Genomic DNA, 19,803 nt, shown 5'->3' on the forward strand with positions numbered 1-19,803 from the left:
AAATAGGATGATAAGCCCTAGTGCACAGAATTATTTTAAGGATGGAACAAGATATTGTACAGAAAGTGCTGAGCAAGTCTGTCACAGTAAATGCTCTATAAAGGTTAGTTACAAAACTATTTTCATTATCCATGTCCTTGACAATTACTATTATCATGACTCATTAATGAGCTTCTGCCCCGCTCTTTGCCCACTCTCAAGCTCAAACACCAATAGCCCGAGCCTCACATCATTTCCCCCACTGGCCAGTGAGCGGAGTAGTCGGGTCAAATACTGAAATACGTTCAGCTGGATGGCTGTGCCACCTATCTTCCGGACAACACTGCTTGTCTCTTCTGGATTCAGGGTGTGACGGAGGAGGGCCCAAGCCAAAAGCACTGGGGTGTGATGTGGAATGTCCCCGAAGGTCAACATCAAACGGTCCATATCCTAATGAAAAGAGAAAACAACATCTGTGTCACTTAACAGAAAGGGTCAAGACCCTTCCAGAGGATCCTTCACCATGCTTAATAAGTCTTCCATTCATCCTCAGTGGCCCCTCTCTCCCATTCTGACATTTTACTCTTCCCAAGCCACAGCCACTTCGTTACTAGACCCCTCAATTACTCTTCCCTTTACCCCCAGTTTTCTCTCTTGATTTTAAGTAGTATTAAGATTATAAAATACATGTTCAACTAGAGACTCCTTAGAAAATTTCCCCGATCCTTCTAGAACTTTCTCAGATCTCTCCTCTTTTTCTATCTGACCATCTCATCTCATGCTCTTCCCCTTTCCTCTTCTTTCACAGGCTCCATAAATGCAGACAACGGCCAAGGTTCTGTCCTTGGGCCTCTTCTGTCCTTATATCATCTCCCTGAGTCACTCTACTTGTTCTCACAGATTCAACTCTCACCTCTGTGAAAATAACTAACAAATCTGAGACTCCTTCCAGATCCAATTAACTTCTTAACAATGTAGAACCACAAATTCCACAATAAGGAAAATCTTATGTGGCAGTATAGTTGAGTGGTTAAAAACTTACTACTAACTACAAACCATCTGAAAAAATTAAGAGGCTGCTCCAAGTTCACCTGACAAATAAGCCCGTCCTGGGCAAACTGGTGCAGTTCTCTTCTGTCATCCAAAGCACACTTATGCAAGGATTCAATATCCATGCCTTCCACCAGGATAAGGGCACTGAAGTAGCTGGAAAGAAAAATATCATGGTGTCATACATGCTACTCTGAACCTCAGTGGAGACTACGGTGAAATGTTAAGACACTTTAGTGTCAAAAAGGTTGAGTTATTTCACATTCTTTTTTCATACTAAGACTTCTAAATCCAATATGTATTTTACAACTCCAGCACATCTCAATTTGACCAGCCATATTTTATTTTTTATTTTTTGGCTGCACCACTCGGCTTGTGGAATCTTAGTTCCCCGACCAGGGATTGAACCCAGGCCCTCAGCAGTGAAAGCGCAGAGTCCTAACCACTGGACCACCAGGGAATTCCCATGACCAGTCTTATTTTTTAGTTTTTATTTATTATTTATTTATTTTGGCCGCATCGCACAGCACGTGGGATCTTAGTTCCCCGACCAGGGATCGAACCTGCACCCTCTGAAGTGGAAGCGCAAAATCTTAACCACTGGACCATCAGGGAAGTCCATCAGCCATATTTTAAATGCTTGCTAGGCTCATGTGGCTTCTGCCTATCAAAGCACAGATCTAGTACTGAAGGTTTCTACAGCCACCAATTACATCTAGGCCAGATCAAATGTCTCAACGGTCAAGTGTGTATTTTTTTTAAAATATATTATTTATTTATTTATTTATTTTTGGCTGTGTTGGGTCTTCGTTGCTGCTCACAGGCTTTCTCTAGTTGTGGCAAGCAGGGGCTACTCTTCGTTGTGGTGTGCAGGCTTCTCATTGCAGTGCCTTCTCTTACTGCAGAGCACAGGCTCTAGGCGCGTGGGATTCAGTAGTTGTGGCGTGCAAGCTCAGTAGTTGTGGTGCATGGGTTTAGTTGCTCCATGGCATGTGGGATCTTCCTGGAGCACGGCTCGAACCCGTGTCCCCTCTATTGGCAGGTGGATTCTTAACCACTGTGCCACGAGGAAAGTCCGTCAAGAATGTACTTTTGTTCACAGAGGAAACAGGCCTCAAAATGTGGATATACCCATTTCCATAAAATTCAAAGTACATGGACTATGACGTCAAAGAGGGCAGGGAATACAACTCCCCTATTTATCACTGTCTTCTTAGCATTTGCACAGTGCCTGGTCTACAACAGTTGCTCAATGAATTTTTTGTAGAACGAAAGGATGAACTCTTAGATGAAAACAGTAAGTAAAAGAATAGAATGTGATAACTTATTTTGAGAAAAGATATCCCTCTCAATCCAAGTCTTCACTCCCTGAATGACCTAGAACATGGTAGTACACCCATCTATTTCCCCACCCATTAAGTGAAAAGTATACCTAGCCCCTCCCTTCACCCATTCACAGGACCACTCTAATATCAATGCTCTAAACTCTAAACATTGTACAAGTTCTAAGACCTCAATTCAAACTTACCCAATCCGATCCACAAAAGGATCCATGGTTTCATCTACCAGGTGCCTGTTAGTCTGCCTACTACCAAATCCTTGCTCTTTAAACATCTTGGTTAATACCAGTAGGTCAGTAGGTGCCATCTCAAAGTATGCATAATAAAGGAAAATAATTTCTAGCAGCATGGATTGCTCCCGAAGGCACTGAACAAACCAGCGAGACACCTGGCGCTCAGTCTGCACAACCAATGAAGAAAAATGGGAGAGAAATAAAGTCAGATTTTAAAACACATTTAAATTCTTCGAGTTATTTTTATTAGGTAAAACATGTATAAAAATAAGATTAAAAAAAAAAGTATCCCTCCCTACAGTTCCTATTGCCCAGTCATCCAAATCTATCCCCAGAGGCAACCACTGTTAGAGGTTTTTGTCTTTCCTTCCAACAATATGCCACACACACTCATTCACTCTGACTAGCAGTTGCTGGGGGCCAGGGGTCACAGACTAACTGCAAACTTACTGGATAGACAGAAATGTTCTATCAATATATATTGACCATGAAGGTGGTTACTGCATATAACTATATACAACTGCCAAATTCAAACTGTACACTTAAAATGAATGAATTTTACTGGATGTAAATTATACCTGAATAAAGCTGAGGGATGCTACAGATTTGTCATTTACACAGTCATTTCATGTAAGTGTGAATGTATCTATACGATAAACTCTTAAAGTGGAACTACTAGGTCAAAAAATATGTGCTTTTCAATTTTTAGATCTTGTCATAATGTTTTCCATTAAAAAGTATACAAATTCAAACAGCAAAGTATGAGTGCCCATTATCCCATCCCTTGGATGTGAGTGTTGTCATGTAAATATGTATTTCATCTGCCTGTTTTTCTGTTCGGTTTTGCTTATTGACTTACAGGCGTTCTTTCTATTTCAAGAACCCTTTATGCTATGAGTCTGTCTTTTGACTTTACTTATAGCACTATTTTTGTTTTTTTGCCTTGTAAAAGTTTTTGATTTGATGTTGCCGGGTTTATCTTTTCTTTTTTCTTTTATGGCTTCTGAGTTTTACTTTATTTTTATTTATTTATCTATTTTGGCCACACGGCACTTAGTGCTCCGACCAGGGATCTTAGTTCCCCGACCAGGGATGGAACCCATGCCCCGTGCAGTGGAAGCGCGGAGTCTTAACCACTGGACCGCCAGGGAAGTCCTGTGTTTTACTTTAAAAAGTCTTCTCCAATCCCCAAAAATAAAAACAAAACTACCTCCCATGTGTCTTCTAGTATTTTTATAGTTGAATTTTTAAAATTTAAATCATTGATCTCTGATTTTCTTCTGGTAGAAGGAATGAGATATATACAGTTTGATTTTTCTCCAGATGGCTACCCAGTAGCCATCCAGATGGCTACCCAGTAGTTCCAACACCATTTATTGACTAACCCAACATTTCCCCATTAACTCGAAATGCCACCTTTATCATACATTAATTCCCTATCAGCATTTGGTCTACACTAGACTTTCTCCTATGTGCTATTCATCAGTCTATTTATTCATGTACCAATGCCATGCTTTAAATTATTTTAGTCTTATCTAATAAAGCTTATCTTCCTTTCTGAAAAACTTCTTGGCTATTCTTACTTATTTTTCAAATGAATTTTAGAACCAGCTTGTCTAGTTCCAAAATAAAAGGCAAAGCAAAAACTTGTTAGTATTTTTTCTAGGATCACAGTAAATTTATACGTTAAAATAAGAAGGACTGACACTTGGTGCTGAGTCTTTATTTTCAAGAAGGCGCCATGTCTTTCCATTTGATTATGACTATTTATATCCTTTTAGCATTTTAAAGTTCCCTTCATTTAGATTTTGGATTATAGTAAGCTTATTCCTGAGAAATTTATGTTTTTGTTGCTACTACAAGAGAGCTCTTTTCTTCTATTAAATATTTTAAATAGCTACTGTCTGTATTTTGGTTGAACTGTTTTAATAAACATAATAATAATAATTTCAAAACAAAAAAGGTCATGTTCTAATCTATAAATGCACATTGGTTTAAGATTTAGGATAAAACAATTAGACTAGTGTCACACACTTAATAGATAATGATAATAAAGAAGATGAAATCTTGGGTTTAGAGTTTCATTAACCACTAAGAGAATATTTCAGGTAAGAAAAAAAATAAATTAACTGGAGAGACAAAGTCAAGAGGAAGGTCCAAATTAAATACCATTAGTTAAAGTCAATGTTTTGATCCATATCACACGCTTAAACTATTCTAAGGAATGATAATTTATAAATGTTTTAAGTTCATAGGTGAATAAATAATTTAACCTAGAGCTCTATGAGCAGATATACAATTCTCCTGAGCGTTACAGGAGGGCCCAATCACCACATACCATGAGGTTTCCATGTGTCTCCCATGTTGGTGCTTCAGTTTTATAAAGCTCTTCAAATTGCTCTCTATATTTTATAACTAGTTCCTTTTCCAATTTATCAACACAGTCTGCATATTCAACCTTAAAAAAAAAATCCAAAATAGTAACTTATACCTTGAGTAAAAGGTAAATATTCAAATGAACAGAAATATGAATAAATTATAAAAAGGATTGAATTTTACAGGGTAAAGAGAAACAAGAGGACTAAATGGGCTTACCCTATAGGGGTGTCTTTCGTCTTGGAAATAAGTGAGAAGGTGTAAGACACAACGAAGAATACAGGTTCTTTCTTCATAATAATAATCTGCAATCTGGGAAGAACCCAAAGATTCAAAATCAGTTACTCACCTTTGCATAGAAGATATTCAATTTTAAATTTATTGATTAAAAAATCACTTAAAGATGTGAATGGGGGACTTCCCTGGTGGCGCAGTGGTTAAGAATCCACCTGCCAATGCCGGGGACACGGGTTCGAGCCCTGGTCTGGGAAGATCCCACATGCTGCGGAGCAACTAAGCTGGTGTGCCACAACTACTGAGCCTGCACTCTAGAGCCTGCGAGCCCAAACTACTGAAGCCCGCGCGCCACAACTACTGAAGCCCACACGCAGAGAGCCTGTGCTCCGCAACAAGGAGAAGCCACTGCAATGAAAAGCCCGCGCACTGCGACAGAGTAGCCCCTGCTCGCTGCAGCTAGAGAAAGCCCACACACAACAATGAAGACCTAATGCAGACAAAAATAAATTAATTAATTTTTTTTAAAAAGATGGGAATGGAAAAGTTAGATCTGTATAAATAATCACAGAAATGGAAACAGTGTTAGGCCAAAAGAAAGCAAAAGACCTTCATGAACTAGGATACAAGTAAAGTTATACAAGATAAAAGGAATTATTTAAAAATATAAACAAGTTTTCTAGCATGATTTCTCAGTTGGGCATTCAAGTAATACCCAATGCTATAAACTGACTGGCCAGGGACTCCCTGGTGGTCCAGTGGTTAAGAATCCATCTTGCAATGCAGGGGACGCCAGTTCAATCCCTGGTCAGGGAACTAAGATCCCACATGCCACAGGGCAACTAAGCCCACGCACTGCAACTACACAGCCCACAAGCTCTGAAGCCCACAAGCCACTAGAGAGCCCACGTGCCGCAACTAAGACCCAATGCAGGACTTCCCTGGTGGCGCAGAGGTTAAGGATCCACCTGCCAATGCAGGGGACACAGAACCCTGGTCCTGGAAGATCCTACATGCTGCGGAGCAACTAAGCCCATGAACCACAACTACTGAGCCTGTGCTCTAGAGCCCGCGAGCCATGACTACTGAAGCCTGTGAGCCTAGAGCCCATGCTCCACAACAAGAGAGGCCACTGCAATGAGAAGCCCGCACACCGCAACGAAGAGTAGCCCCCGCTCGCTGCAACTACAGAAAGCCCACGTGAAGCAACAAAGATCCAACTCAGCCAAAAATAAATAAACGTTGTTGTGGTTTTTTTTTTTTTTTTTTTTTTTTTTTTGCAGTACGCGGGCCTCTCAGTGCTGTGGCCTCTCCCGTTGCAGAGCCCAGGCTCCAGACGCGCAGGCTCAGCGGCCATGGCTCACAGGTCTAGCTGCTCCGCAGCATGTGGGATCTTCCCGGACCGGGGCATGAACCCGTGGTCCCCTGCATCGGCAGGCAGACTCTCAACCACTGCCCCACCAGGGAAGCCCTATTTATTTTATTTTTTTAAAAAAGACCCAAGGCAGCCAATAAATAAATAAATAAATAAATATTTTAAAATAAATAAATAAACTGACAGGCCAAATACATGAAAGCAAATATAAAAATACCATTAGTGTATGTCCTAACTGCTTGTAACTGATGTACCCAGTTCTCACTAAATACCAAATAGGAAACTACTTCAGAAGTCATGGTCAAATTCCATGTTAAAATGAGATCCTATGCCCACTCTCACCAGTTCTAGTCAACACAGTATTAGAAGTCCTAGCCACAGCAATCAGAGAAGAAAAAGAAAAGGTATCCAAATTGGAAGAAAAGAGGTGAAATTGCCATTACATGCAGATAACATGACACTATACATAGAAAACCCTAAAGATTCCACACAAAAACTACTAGAACTGATAAACAAATTCAGCAAGGTAGCAGGATACAAGATTAACATACAGAAATCTGCTGTGTTTCTTTACAATAACAATAAAATATCATAAAGGGAAAGTAAAAAAAAATCCCTTTTAAAATCACATCTAGATAATCAACAAGGACCTACTGTATAGCACAAGGAATTCTATTCAATATTCTGTAATAACCTATATGGGAAAAGAATCTGAAAAAGAATGGACACATGTATATGTAAAACTGAATCACTTTGCTGTACACCTGAAACTAATAAATTGTAAGTCAACTATACTCCAAAATAAAATAAAAATTTTTTAGAAAGAAAAAAAAAAAAAAAAGAAAGAAAATCACACCAAAAAAACAAAAACAAAAAACTTAGGAACAAACCTGACCAAAGACGTGAAAAACTTATATGCTGAGAACTATAAAATATAAAACACTGATAAAGGAAATTGAAGATGATTCAAAGAAATGGAAAGATATCCCATGCTCTTGAACTGGAAGAATTAATATTGTTAAAATGGCCAGACTACCCAAAGCAATCTACAGATTTAATGTGATCCCTATCAAATTACCCACGACATTTTTCACAGAACTAGAACAAATAATCCTAAAATTTATATGGAACTATAAAAGACCCAGAATTGCCAAAGCAATCCTGAGGAAAAAAAACTAAGCTGGAGGCATAACCCTCCCAGACTTCAGACAATACTACAAAGCTACAGTAATCAAAACAGCATAGTATTAGCACAAAAATAGACATATGGGGACTTCCCGGATGATCCAGTGGTTAAGACTCCACACTTGCAGGGGGCACGGGTTCAACCCCTGGTCAGGGAAGTTCCGCATGCCATATGGTGCAGCCAAAAAAAAACCAGACATATGGATCTATGGAACAGAATAGAGAGCCCAGAAATAAACCCACACACCTACAGTCAATTAATCTTTGAAAAAGGAGGCAAGACTACACAATGAAAAAAAGATAGTCTCTTCAGTAAGTAGTGCTGGGAAAGCTGAACAGCCGCATGTAAATCAAGGTCAAAGATACAACACTTCCTCACACCATACATAGAAATAAACTCAAAATGCCTTAAAGACTTGACTATAAAACATGATACCATAAAACTCCTAGAAGAGAACAAAGGCAAAACATTCTCTGACATAAATCATAGCAATGTTTTCTTAGGTCAGTCTCCCAAGGCAATAGAAATAAAAGCAAAAATAAACAAATGGGACCTAATCAAACTTACAAGCTTTTGCACAGCAAAGAAAATCATAAAACAAAAATACAACTTTGGGGGTGGGGGGAGATAAAGAAAAAAAGATAAAGAAAGATAAAGAAACTTAAAACTTCAAATTAATCCTACTGCATTTAAAAAAGCCAGCAATGCTCAGAACACGGTCAAGAATCTGTTGCCCAATTTTACATCAAAGAATGGAAATGGTGACTAGCACTGACCTTCAGGATTAAGGCCTGGCTCTGCCTCTCATCTTGCAGTACCGTCTGAGAGAAAAAAGAACAAAGAGCCATCTTATTAGCAAAATCAATTAACAAAGAAAAAGGTAAACATCTTTATCTTACCCTTCAAGATTATAATTGCCCGTTCTTTTTACCTAAGTGTATCCAAATCTGTGCTCAAATCCCTGCCCCCCTCCTCTGGCCTCAAGTTCCTCATATATAAAATCAGGGGCTGGAAAGGCTAGATGTTGTCTCAGGTCCTTTTCAGCTCTGACATCCTGCGATTCTATGATTAACAAGTCTAGCTTTGACCTCTCGGCCCCTCCAAGTCTGAGGACAGACCTCGACTTAAGCATATGTTTTTTAAAGCTTTACAAAGTCTTTCCTGAGAATGGCTGTATCTGATCACCTATCTCTGTTGCAGAGAACTGGTACCAAAATCCTGAATTATCTAAAACCAACAAGGAAAAGGATAAAGGCAGAAGGGAGATGGACATAACTACAAACCTTTAGTGAGTCCCGAGTACCTCTGTAATCCTCTTGAAGGTAACACTGGAGTAACTGCACACTCTGTTCTTCATCAAGACCCTGAAAACAGAGGTTACAAGGGAGGAACTGCCACCTCAGGTCAGAAACCACACAGAGCATGCAAAGCAATCTAAAGATTTGTTCTCTAGAATGAACACGGAACTTGAATAAACAAAAATTATTTTAAAAGATTTCACACAACATAATTTTAACCCAAATAGGAGAAAAAAGGAGCAGCCACTGACATGTAATTTACATGCCAGTTAAACTTACATGTCAGAAACAACTGTGCTTATTCACCAAGAACATTAATATAGCAGCAGGCATGATCTGGGTTTCCAAAATGAAAAGGAAACAGCTACATAATTAAATACAATCTAGGCGACTTAAAGAACACCCCAAATATGCTGAAGAAAACTCTATGATATGCAGTAAACAGGGTCAGGCAACTTGACTTGTGGCTTTTAGCAAGAAGAGTTGCAACTTGGGCATTTTTGAAATATAATATGCTCAATTTAATCTCTAAAACTGAAATAAACTGAATTTTCACTAACAATCACTAACAACCAAACCACGCATATCCACCCTGCAGGTAATAAACAGAGCCAGTGCTAATTTTTACTCACCAAAAACTTGCTGATTCTTAAACCCAGTTCTTTCAGTGGTGAAGCTACATCTTTATTAGCCTTCACTTTTTCAGCTGAATTTGGACTATGAAAAGAACAGTGAATCATTTCCTCATTCCCAATGACCCTCTAGGGGTTTAAAACAAAAAATTAAAGATATTTTTACCACAGACCTTTTTCTGCCTTTTAGGTGCCTATAAAATACACACACATGCACGCACACACATACACACACACACATACACACACACATACAAGTTCATCTCTACAGACTTTATAACACAAAACTATGTCTAAGTAATAAATATAGTATATGTCTGTTACAAACTATAGTTACAACTATATTATTTGTAGATCTACTTAGTTACATTAATTATTTTTGATCCTTATAACTATCCTGGAAGGTAAACATTACTATCCCCATTTTACAAATGGAATTACCAACACTTAGAAAGAATAAATAACTTACCAAAAATCCCACAGCTAATAAAAAGTTGAGGTGAAATTTAAAACCAGGTCTGTTAGTATACATACATATATTACCTATGTCCACTGAGAAGGCCTAGAAGCTATGACATTTCAGTAGCAGCGAGCACACCCAGCCCCCAGATCTTTACTTCTAATACCATTCTCTAACAAAAGGTATCAGGACTCCTCGGAGAAATGGCTGATTCTAGAGCTGGGGTGGGGAAAATACTAGATGAGCCTGGAGCATCTTGTAATGCCAGAAAGTAAGAAAATACTCAGAAAACAAAAGCATGGGGACATGTCAAAACCTCAAGGAATGCCCGATGGCCAAAGCTGGAATAAAGTATAAACAAAGTATGAAATACATGAGTCCATAATGATTTAAATAAATGAATGAATAAATATATATATAAATAAATGGGGAAGAAGGGAAAAATCTTCCTTACAGAAGGAGTTCCAGTAACACACATATATGCTACCCCCTTCAGGAGGTAGTTTAATTTCACTACACCCACACACTGAAAGCGGGCTATACTGAATGACTCACTTCCGAAAAACAGAGTAGGGAAAGAGAAAAGAGTGACTTTACAGAAGAGATACTTGGCAAATGCTACCTTACCCAAGTGAGCAAGGTTAACATCACCAGTGACTTCATGTGGATAACATGTATCCTCTGCCATGATGTGATAAGAATGGTACTTCACCTCAGTGTATTCTTTCCAAAAACCCACAACCTCAATCTAATAACGCAAAAAAAAAAAAAATCAGACTTCCAGGGCTGGGAGTCCGCCTGCCAATGCACGGGACACGGGTTCGTGCCCTGGTCTGGAAGGATTCCACATGCCGTGGAGCGGCTGGGCCCGTGAGCCACGGCAGCTGGGCCTGCGCGTCTGGAGCCTGTGCTCCACAGTGGGAGAGGCCACAACAGTGAGAGGCCCGTGTACCGCAAAAAAAAAAAAAAAAAAAAAAAAAAAAAAAAATCAGACTTCCAAATTGAGGGTATTCTACTACAAAATACTTGACCAGTCTTCCTCAAAACTATTCAAGGTCATGAAAACCAAGGAAAGACTGAGATACTGTCACAGCTAACAGCTAAGGAGACATGACAACTAAATGCAATATGATACCCTGGGCTGAATCCTGGAACAGAAAGAGGACATTAAAAAAAACGTTAAAAATGCTTAAAAATCTGTGTTAAATTCAAATTAAGCCTGCAGTTTAAAAAAAAAAAAGTCTGTCAGACTTTAAATCCCATGCTACTACAAAGGGAACTTTTGTCTTTAAAAAAAGAAATTCATACCACAAATGCCCATTCTGTGAACTAAAGCATATTGTTGTTGGATTTTTTTTTTTTTTTTTTTTAGAGAGACTCTCACATTTCACAGAAAATCCACAACACAAAGGCTAGTATAAAGTTAAACAATAAGGTCTGAAAGAGGCAACACAGAATGATGATTAAGAACACAGACACTGGAGTAAGACTGCCAGGTTCGAATCCTGGTTCTACCACTTACTAGCTGTGTGACCTTGGGCAAGTTACTTAACCTCTTTGTGCCTCAGTTTCCCCATCTGTAAAATGGAAACAATAATAATAAAAATACCTACATGTGATAACATAGTGCTTATCTTCTTTTTTCAAGTCCATACATTCTGGATACATAGTAAAGTATTTACAGATAAAATAACATGATGTCTGGGAGTTACTTCAAAATAATTATGGGGGAAGGGTTAATAGATGATCAAAAAAAGAAAGTTCTTCACTAACCTAACAGAATGAAGATGGAAGGCGAAGATGTAATAAAATCAACAGGTGTTCAGAAGTAGAAGGGAAATGAGGGCAGCTTGAGAACTATGATGCATAATAGAATGAAAGCTGGACTAGGAATTAAGATAAAAGTCTTCTTTTTTAACCACTTTCTATTTTATTATTGTTCTTTTCCACTGCCGAGCAAAAAAAATCTATATATTCAAACAAAGAAGAAAAATAGTACCTATCTCAAAGGGCTGTTGTGAGGATTAAAAAACTTACCGTAGGTCTACTGCTTAGAGCAGTAACTGGTACATAGCAAAAAATACGTGAGTGTCAGCTGCTATTTTGTGTCAGCATTGTTCACTGTTATATCCTAGCATTTGGTGCTGACAGTCTCTCACACAAACATGATGGACTGAAATAACTATTAGGAATCTTAATTGAGTATTTAATAAATCCTCATCCCTGAATACTAGGGTTATACAATGGATTCAACAATACTGTATTTCCAGAAGGAATTTCCTTTTCTTCAACAGAGAGAAAAAAATGCGCCCTACTCTTTTTCCCTGGTTAGCCAAATTATATACCCTCTGATCTAACTAACACAGTAATATCACAGAATCCTACATAAGGGTGGTTTCATCTATGTCAGGTTCCTCAGGGGAATTACTCAAAAGAGACCCACAGAATAGCCATACCTGGGAGGTTTATAGTAAGAAAGCCCTTCTAATAGCCGCTGCCAATGTTTATTCAGCTCTGCCTCAATCTGATTCTGGAGAAGAAGAAGGAAATTATACAAATGCAATTTTAATCAGATTCCAGGATCACACTGAGGATAACATATTCCTTTGAGTCTTTTTAATATGCATTTTTCCCCACAGTTGAAATAATTTTGAATATAGAATTCTGTAGCCTGCTTTTCTTTACTTAACATTCTAACATAATGATTTAACCTTATTATGAAAATCTTGATAAACATCCTTTCTAGTGTTTGCATAATATTTTATCAAGTGGCTAGATCATAATTTATTTACCATTCTTCTAATGTTAGATACATTTAAGCTGGCTATAATTCTTTATTTATATGAATAACACTATGGTAAAGAGCTTTGTGCCCAAAACAATTTCTTTCTTTTAAAATATATTCTCAGATGTGGAATTATCAGATGAAGGCATATCAAAAAATGTTAAGGCTCTAAAAATGATGTTAACATTCATTATGCTAATTATAATAACAACACTAGTAATAATTATATGTCATCTTAACACTTTAGCCTCACAGAGTCAGAACACTCAGGGATCCACATGAAGAACTGTTCTTTATTGATTATATACTTGGAAATGTCCTAAAAACCTCAGCCTCTGTGACCTAAGCAGCTACCTAAACAGAAAAGGAAGAAAAGGCAAGTCAATATGAGACAGAGAAAAGGCCTGAGAATCTTTGTTAGCCTATGGTAGTAAAATGGTGTTTTTACCCCTACTCTCAGCAGCCAGTCAAGTAGCACTGGTATCTTTTCAGAAAAGGAATCACTGAGGTACAAAGAAAAGTGGAGATTTAGAAAACTTCAACAGCTAGGCTATAAGACACACTGCAGGGCTTCCCTGGTGGCGCAGTGGTTGAGAGTCCGCCTGCCGATGCAGGGGACGCGGGTTCGTGCCCCGGTCCGGGAAGATCCCACATGCCGCGGAGCAGCTAGGCCCGTGAGCCATGGCCGCTGAGCCTGCGCGTCCGGAGCCTGTGCTCCGCAACGGGAGAGGCCACAACAGTGAGAGGCCCGCGTACCAAAAAAAAAAAAAAAAGACACACTGCATTTCAGCAAGGAGAAGTGGGGAATGCACAATGCCTATTTTAGGAATAAAATAGGAATTAATTTTAGGAATAATAAAAGGTGTTTACTTCCTATTTCAAAGAGAAGGGCATTTTTGGTAATGTAAACTACACAAAGAACGACAGAATCCATTCAAGAACACAACCACTTACCAGTTCTCTCAGAGCTGACCTTCCAAGCAAAATTGTCCACAGTTCTCTACTGCTCCTAAAAAATGACAGAAAGCAGAGGTAATCTTGCTCTTTTGGAAAAAAAAAATATATATTTTAGAATTAATGAAACACAGTAATTAATGAATTACAGTACATCTTCTATGCTAAGAAGATGCCTCAATTTAGTATTTCTATCTCCTCCCTTCTCATTAAAATGTAGTGACCAATAAGGAACAAAAATCCAGAAAAAGACTAATCTATTTCAGGACCCCCAACACCTTCAGAAAATTTTCTAAATACATGACATAATGCACTTTCTCAATCCAGTAAAGTCTAACAGTCATTACGAACGGCACTACGTTCATTCAGTCATTAATGAATTCCCACTAGGTACCACATGCAGTGCTAAATACAGGAGATAAAAAAAAACACACGTGAGGAGTGGGGCCAGGTCTTGGTGTCAAAATGGCGGCCTCCAAGACAGCTCACACCGATGAGTATCCGCAGTACCTCCGCCACCAGTGTCCTTGACCCCACAGTGAGCCGAAGCTGCCCCCCACACCGCCCCTCCCCAGAAGGCCCTCCAAGACCATCAACTCATCACTCAACAACAGGCGTATTTCTGGAGAAATGTGGCATCTCTGCGGAATATGGATAGAGTGAGGGAAAAAACAGTGGCTGTTCAAGGGCTTATCATATACATCTTATCAGAATCTACTTCAGATTTAACTTAATTCCAGCAAGATTCCAAGTGAGTCCTTTAATGAATGTACATCACAGCAAGAGGAAGCAAAAAAAGAAGGAACAGAGTGAACTGGTGAATCCTTCTCCCAGAACAGGCTTTGTCTTCTCTCTAGCCATGGAGCCATGGAAGCAACTTCTGCTTCCGACATTACAAAGACTTTTCATATATCCTTTGCTCAGATTCACCAATTATTATTTGTTTTATTATTTTCTTTCTCCCTCTTTTGTGTGTGTGTGTATGACTGTATTATATATACAACACAAAAATGCTCATATTTGTGTACCTGTACACACACATATTTTTCCAAAACTATACAAAATTGTATTAGAGATATCATATTCCTTTATCCCTAGACACTTCAGTGTCTTTCCTAAAAGCAAGGACAACTTCATACATAGTACAACAATTGAAATCAAGAAATTTAACATTGATACCAAAAAAAACAAACCCACACACACGAGATATAGTCCCTGCCCTCAGTGAGCTCTTCAAATATACTCCCAACCATGTGCTAACCCCAGTTCCTTTCCTCATCCATGGAAACATGTTTTGTGTTGTTTTTTTTAATCTAGAATTAAATTTCAAAATGTAACCATTAAGAAATTCTCTCAAGAAAGGATTATGGGGGGGTTTCCCTGGTGGCGCAGTGGTTGAGAGTCCACCTGCCGATGCAGGGGACACGGGTTCGTGCCCCGGTCCGGGAAGATCCCACATGCTGCGGAGCGGCTAGGCCCGTGAGCCATGGCCGCTGAGCCTGCGCATCCGGAGCCTGTGCTCCACAATGGGAGACGCCACAAAAGTGAGAGGCCCACGTACCGCAAAAAAAGAAAAAAAAAAAAGAAAGCATTACGGGGAATTCCCTGGTGGCGCAGTGGTTAAGAATCTGCCTGCCAATGCAGGGCACACGGGTTCGAGCCCTGGGCCAGGAAGATCCCACATGCCACAGAGCAACTAAACCCGTGCGCCATAACTACTGAGCCTGCACTGTAGAGCTCGTGAGCCACAACTACCGAGCCCACGTGCCACAACTACTGAAGCCTGCGGGCCTAGAGCCCGTGCTCCGCAAGAGAAGCCATCGTAATGAGAAGCCCACACACCGCAATGAAGAGTAGCCCGCGCTCGCCGCCAGCTAGAGAAAGCCCACATGCAGCAACACAGACCCAACGCAGCCATAAATAAATAAAGTAACAATTTTTTTAAAAGTCATAAAAAAAAGAAAGGATTATAAAAAGCATAGGGATTATATTTTGGGAGATCCTAAATAAGCCCTAGAATAGTAACCTGAAATAATTAACACTGCTTAGAAAGCCTATTTTCAGAGAGACGATGAAAAGGTCCTAATAAAATATACTAGACAGTTAACAAGAAGAATGCAAGTTATATTAACTATGAGGATAAATGGAAAAATCTTTTCCCCATTAAGACAGTAACATAAAGGACTAGCCCTATCTATTTTTAAATGTTCAGGATTTTCCCATCAAAAGAGGATTAAAAACACCTAAAAATTATAAATCTTTCCTAAAGGTTAATGCTTTTAAGAAAACAACTTTGATTCTGCTGAATCAATAATCACCAACTCCCACAACTGGACTGTGGAATCACTAATCATCTTTCTGATAACGAGAGCATTCACTATTCAAAAATTAGGAGATTAGATCCAGTTGATGAAACAAATATATCTCTTTGTACTGATAATCTATATTAAAAGGTACGAATAAGCCAAGCCCTAAGAAATTAAAGACAGAAGAAAGCTCACCATTTAAAGAAATTTATAGTAAATTTTGGAAGAATGCCTTTTGTAAAGAGAATAATTATCATCTAACTTACTTGTTTGATAAATCTGAATTAGCAAAAAATAAAGGGGGGGGCTTTAAAATGGCATATGCTTTTACTTTACCAAGGATAGCTTCTGGTTTGCACAAAACAGATTAGATATCTATTATATAATAAATAGCTAATAATGGGGCTAACACTACATCACAATTAACGGAAAGAAATTTATCATTAATTGAAGGCTTTTGTATGCCTGAGCTAAATTACTCTTTCTTGATCATACATCTTCCAATTTCAAAAGCGTGAGCATCAATGAGCTTTGAGTTATCTGCATTTGCTTTCAGAACTTTGATCTTTAGCTAGGTAGCAGTAAGTCCCAGGAGACTGAGAATACCACTACCTGTACTCAAGGACTAGCTGCCAGGATCCAGAATTCTCTGTTTACTCAAATTCAAGTTGTGGGTATTTGTAATACCAAAATCTGTACAGTTAAAACAAACGAGAGAGCCGACCTATGTCTCTCATGCCTGAGGGTTCGGTCCCTTTGAGTGAAGATGAAAGGGGCGTGGAGAAACGGTATTCGTTCGTCCTTACCATTCTGTAACATTCGTGAGCTGACCCTGTGCTGGGGACACGCCAGTGGCTGAGACAGGCCCAGTCTCTATGCTACTGGAGCTCACAGTTCAGTGAGGGACACAAACGCATCACCAGCCTGTCCTTTTTTTTTTTTTTTTTTTTTTTTGGCTGCACGGCGTGGCTTATGAGATCTTAGTTCCCCGACCAGGGATTGAACCCTCACCCGCTGCAGTGGAAGCGCCGAGACCTAACCACTGGACCGCCAAGGAAATCCCTACCAGCCTGTCCTTCCTCCACCCGCTGGCAACCACCATTCTACTTTTTGTTCTTATGAGTTTGGCTTTTTTTTTTTTTTGACGGTACGCGAGCCTCTCACTGTTGCGGCCTCTCCCATTGCGGAGCACAGGCTCCGGACACGCAGCCTCAGCGGCCATGGCTCACGGGCCCAGCCGCTCCGCGGCATGTGGGATCCTCCCGGACCGGGGCACGAACCCGTGTTCCCTGCATCGGCAGACGGACTCTCAACCACTGCGCCACCAGGGAAGCCCGAGTCTGGCTTTTTTATATTCCATATGTAAGTGATATCATTTAGTACTTGTATTTCTTTGTCTGAATTTTTAAATTTTCCTAACACCCTCAAGTTCCATCTGTGTTGTCTCAAATGGCAGGATTTCATGTTTCTCACAGCTTAATAATATTCCTTTGTGTATAGATACTAAATCCCCTTTATCTCTTAATCTGATGATGGACACTTAACTTTGTTTCCATATCTTGCCTATTGTGAATAATGCTGCAATGAATGTGGGAGTCCAGATATCTCTTTGAGATAGTGATTTTATTTCCTTTGGATATATACTCAGAAGTGAGATTGCTGCATCATATGTAGTTCTAATTTTAATATCTGAGGACCTCCATTCTATTTCCCATAGTGGCTGTTCAAATTTACGTTCTACCAACAGTGTTACAAGCGTTCCCTTGTAGGTCAAGTATTTTTTTTTAAATAAATTTATTTATTTATTTAAAAAAAAAAAAAAGAACAAGAAAATGTTCTAAGAGTGTTTCTCAAAATGTAGTTGGTCCTCAGCCCAAACAGCAAAATGATCTGGAAACAACATAGCAACACTGCAGAATCCTGGTCATCACCCAGAGCTACTCTTTCTCAGAGGTTGGGCATGGGAAATCTACATTTTAAAAAGAGTACTCAAATGAAATACTAAATTACCAATGCGTACTCAAATGAATTACTAAATTACCACTGCTCTAGGGCATCAGGTTGTCTCAGAGGAGCAGGTAAAAGACCTGGTCAGTATAGATCTTCTTTGCCTTTTTTTTGTGTTTTTGTTTTTTTGTTTTTGGCTGCTTTGGGTCTTTGCTGCTGCACTAGGCTTTCTCTAGTTGTGGAAAGCGGGCTTCTCATTGCTGTGGCTTCTCTTGTTGCAGAGCACAGACTCTAGGTGCGTGGGCTTCAGTAGTTGCAGCACGCAGGCTCAGTAGTTGAGGCACACGGGCCCTAGAGCGCAGGCTCAGTAGCTGTGGTGCATGGGCTTAGTTGCTCTGTGGCATATGGGATCTTCCCAGACCAGGGCTCGAACCCGTGTCCCCTGCACTGGCAGGAGGATGCTTAACCACTGCGCCACCAGGGAAGTCTCGATCTTCTTTGCCTTTTATGTTTGATATAATGGCTTTTTTTTTTTTTTTTTTTTTTTTGGCGGGGGGCAATGGGGGGAAAAATATTCTGACAAGCGTTCCCTTGTAGGTCAAGTATTTTTTTTTAAATAAATTTATTTATTTATTTAAAAAAAAAAAAAAGAACAAGAAAATGTTCTAAGAGTGTTTCTCAAAATGTAGTTGGTCCTCAGCCCAAACAGCAAAATGATCTGGAAACAACATAGCAACACTGCAGAATCCTGGTCATCACCCAGAGCTACTCTTTCTCAGAGGTTGGGCATGGGAAATCTACATTTTAAAATGAGTACTCAAATGAAATACTAAATTACCAATGCGTACTCAAATGAATTACTAAATTACCACTGCTCTAGGGCATCAGGTTGTCTCAGAGGAGCAGGTAAAAGACCTGGTCAGTATAGATCTTCTTTGCCTTTTTTTTGTGTTTTTGTTTTTTTGTTTTTGGCTGCTTTGGGTCTTTGCTGCTGCACTAGGCTTTCTCTAGTTGTGGAAAGCGGGCTTCTCATTGCTGTGGCTTCTCTTGTTGCAGAGCACAGACTCTAGGTGCGTGGGCTTCAGTAGTTGCAGCACGCAGGCTCAGTAGTTGAGGCACACGGGCCCTAGAGCGCAGGCTCAGTAGCTGTGGTGCATGGGCTTAGTTGCTCTGTGGCATATGGGATCTTCCCAGACCAGGGCTCGAACCCGTGTCCCCTGCACTGGCAGGAGGATGCTTAACCACTGCGCCACCAGGGAAGTCTCGATCTTCTTTGCCTTTTATGTTTGATATAATGGCTTTTTTTTTTTTTTTTTTTTTTTTTTTTTTTTTTGGCGGGGAGCAATGGGGAGAAAAATATTCTGCTACAAAACAAAACTGGAGGTAGGGCTTCCCTGGTGGCGCAGCGGTTGAGAGTCCGCCTGCCGATGCAGGGGACGCGGGTTCGTGCCCCGGTCCGGGAAGATCCCACATGCCGCGGAGCGGCTGGGCCCGTGAGCCGTGGCCGCTCAGCCTGCGCGTCTGGAGCCTGTGCTCCGCAACGGGAGAGGCCGCAGCACTGAGAGGCCCAAGTACCGCAAAAAAAAAACAAAAAAACTGGAGATAGATCACTGCCCTAGAGAAATACAGTAATTTTTACATTTACTAC

The 19,803-nt window shown here is 39.8% G+C and overlaps 1 protein-coding gene across 2 annotated transcripts in view; it reads right to left on the reverse strand.

Moving 5' to 3' along the window:
* Positions 1-19,803, reverse strand: part of NUP188 (nucleoporin 188) — a 46,851-nt gene that overhangs the window by 23,629 nt on the left and 3,419 nt on the right. For both annotated transcript variants that reach the window (XM_024126142.3, XM_007103772.4), the window contains exons 2-11: positions 13,903-13,957; positions 12,620-12,693; positions 9,704-9,788; positions 9,057-9,137; positions 8,550-8,594; positions 5,198-5,290; positions 4,941-5,060; positions 2,558-2,769; positions 1,071-1,185; positions 229-429 (exon numbers count right to left, since the gene is read on the reverse strand). In XM_024126142.3, the coding sequence (XP_023981910.1) occupies positions 229-429; positions 1,071-1,185; positions 2,558-2,769; positions 4,941-5,060; positions 5,198-5,290; positions 8,550-8,594; positions 9,057-9,137; positions 9,704-9,788; positions 12,620-12,693; positions 13,903-13,957 (1,081 nt within the window). The remainder of the gene's footprint in view (positions 1-228; positions 430-1,070; positions 1,186-2,557; positions 2,770-4,940; positions 5,061-5,197; positions 5,291-8,549; positions 8,595-9,056; positions 9,138-9,703; positions 9,789-12,619; positions 12,694-13,902; positions 13,958-19,803) is intronic.

Source organism: Physeter macrocephalus, chromosome 13, assembly GCF_002837175.3.
Source record: "Physeter macrocephalus isolate SW-GA chromosome 13, ASM283717v5, whole genome shotgun sequence".
In the NCBI taxonomy this organism is placed as follows: domain Eukaryota; kingdom Metazoa; phylum Chordata; class Mammalia; order Artiodactyla; family Physeteridae; genus Physeter; species Physeter macrocephalus.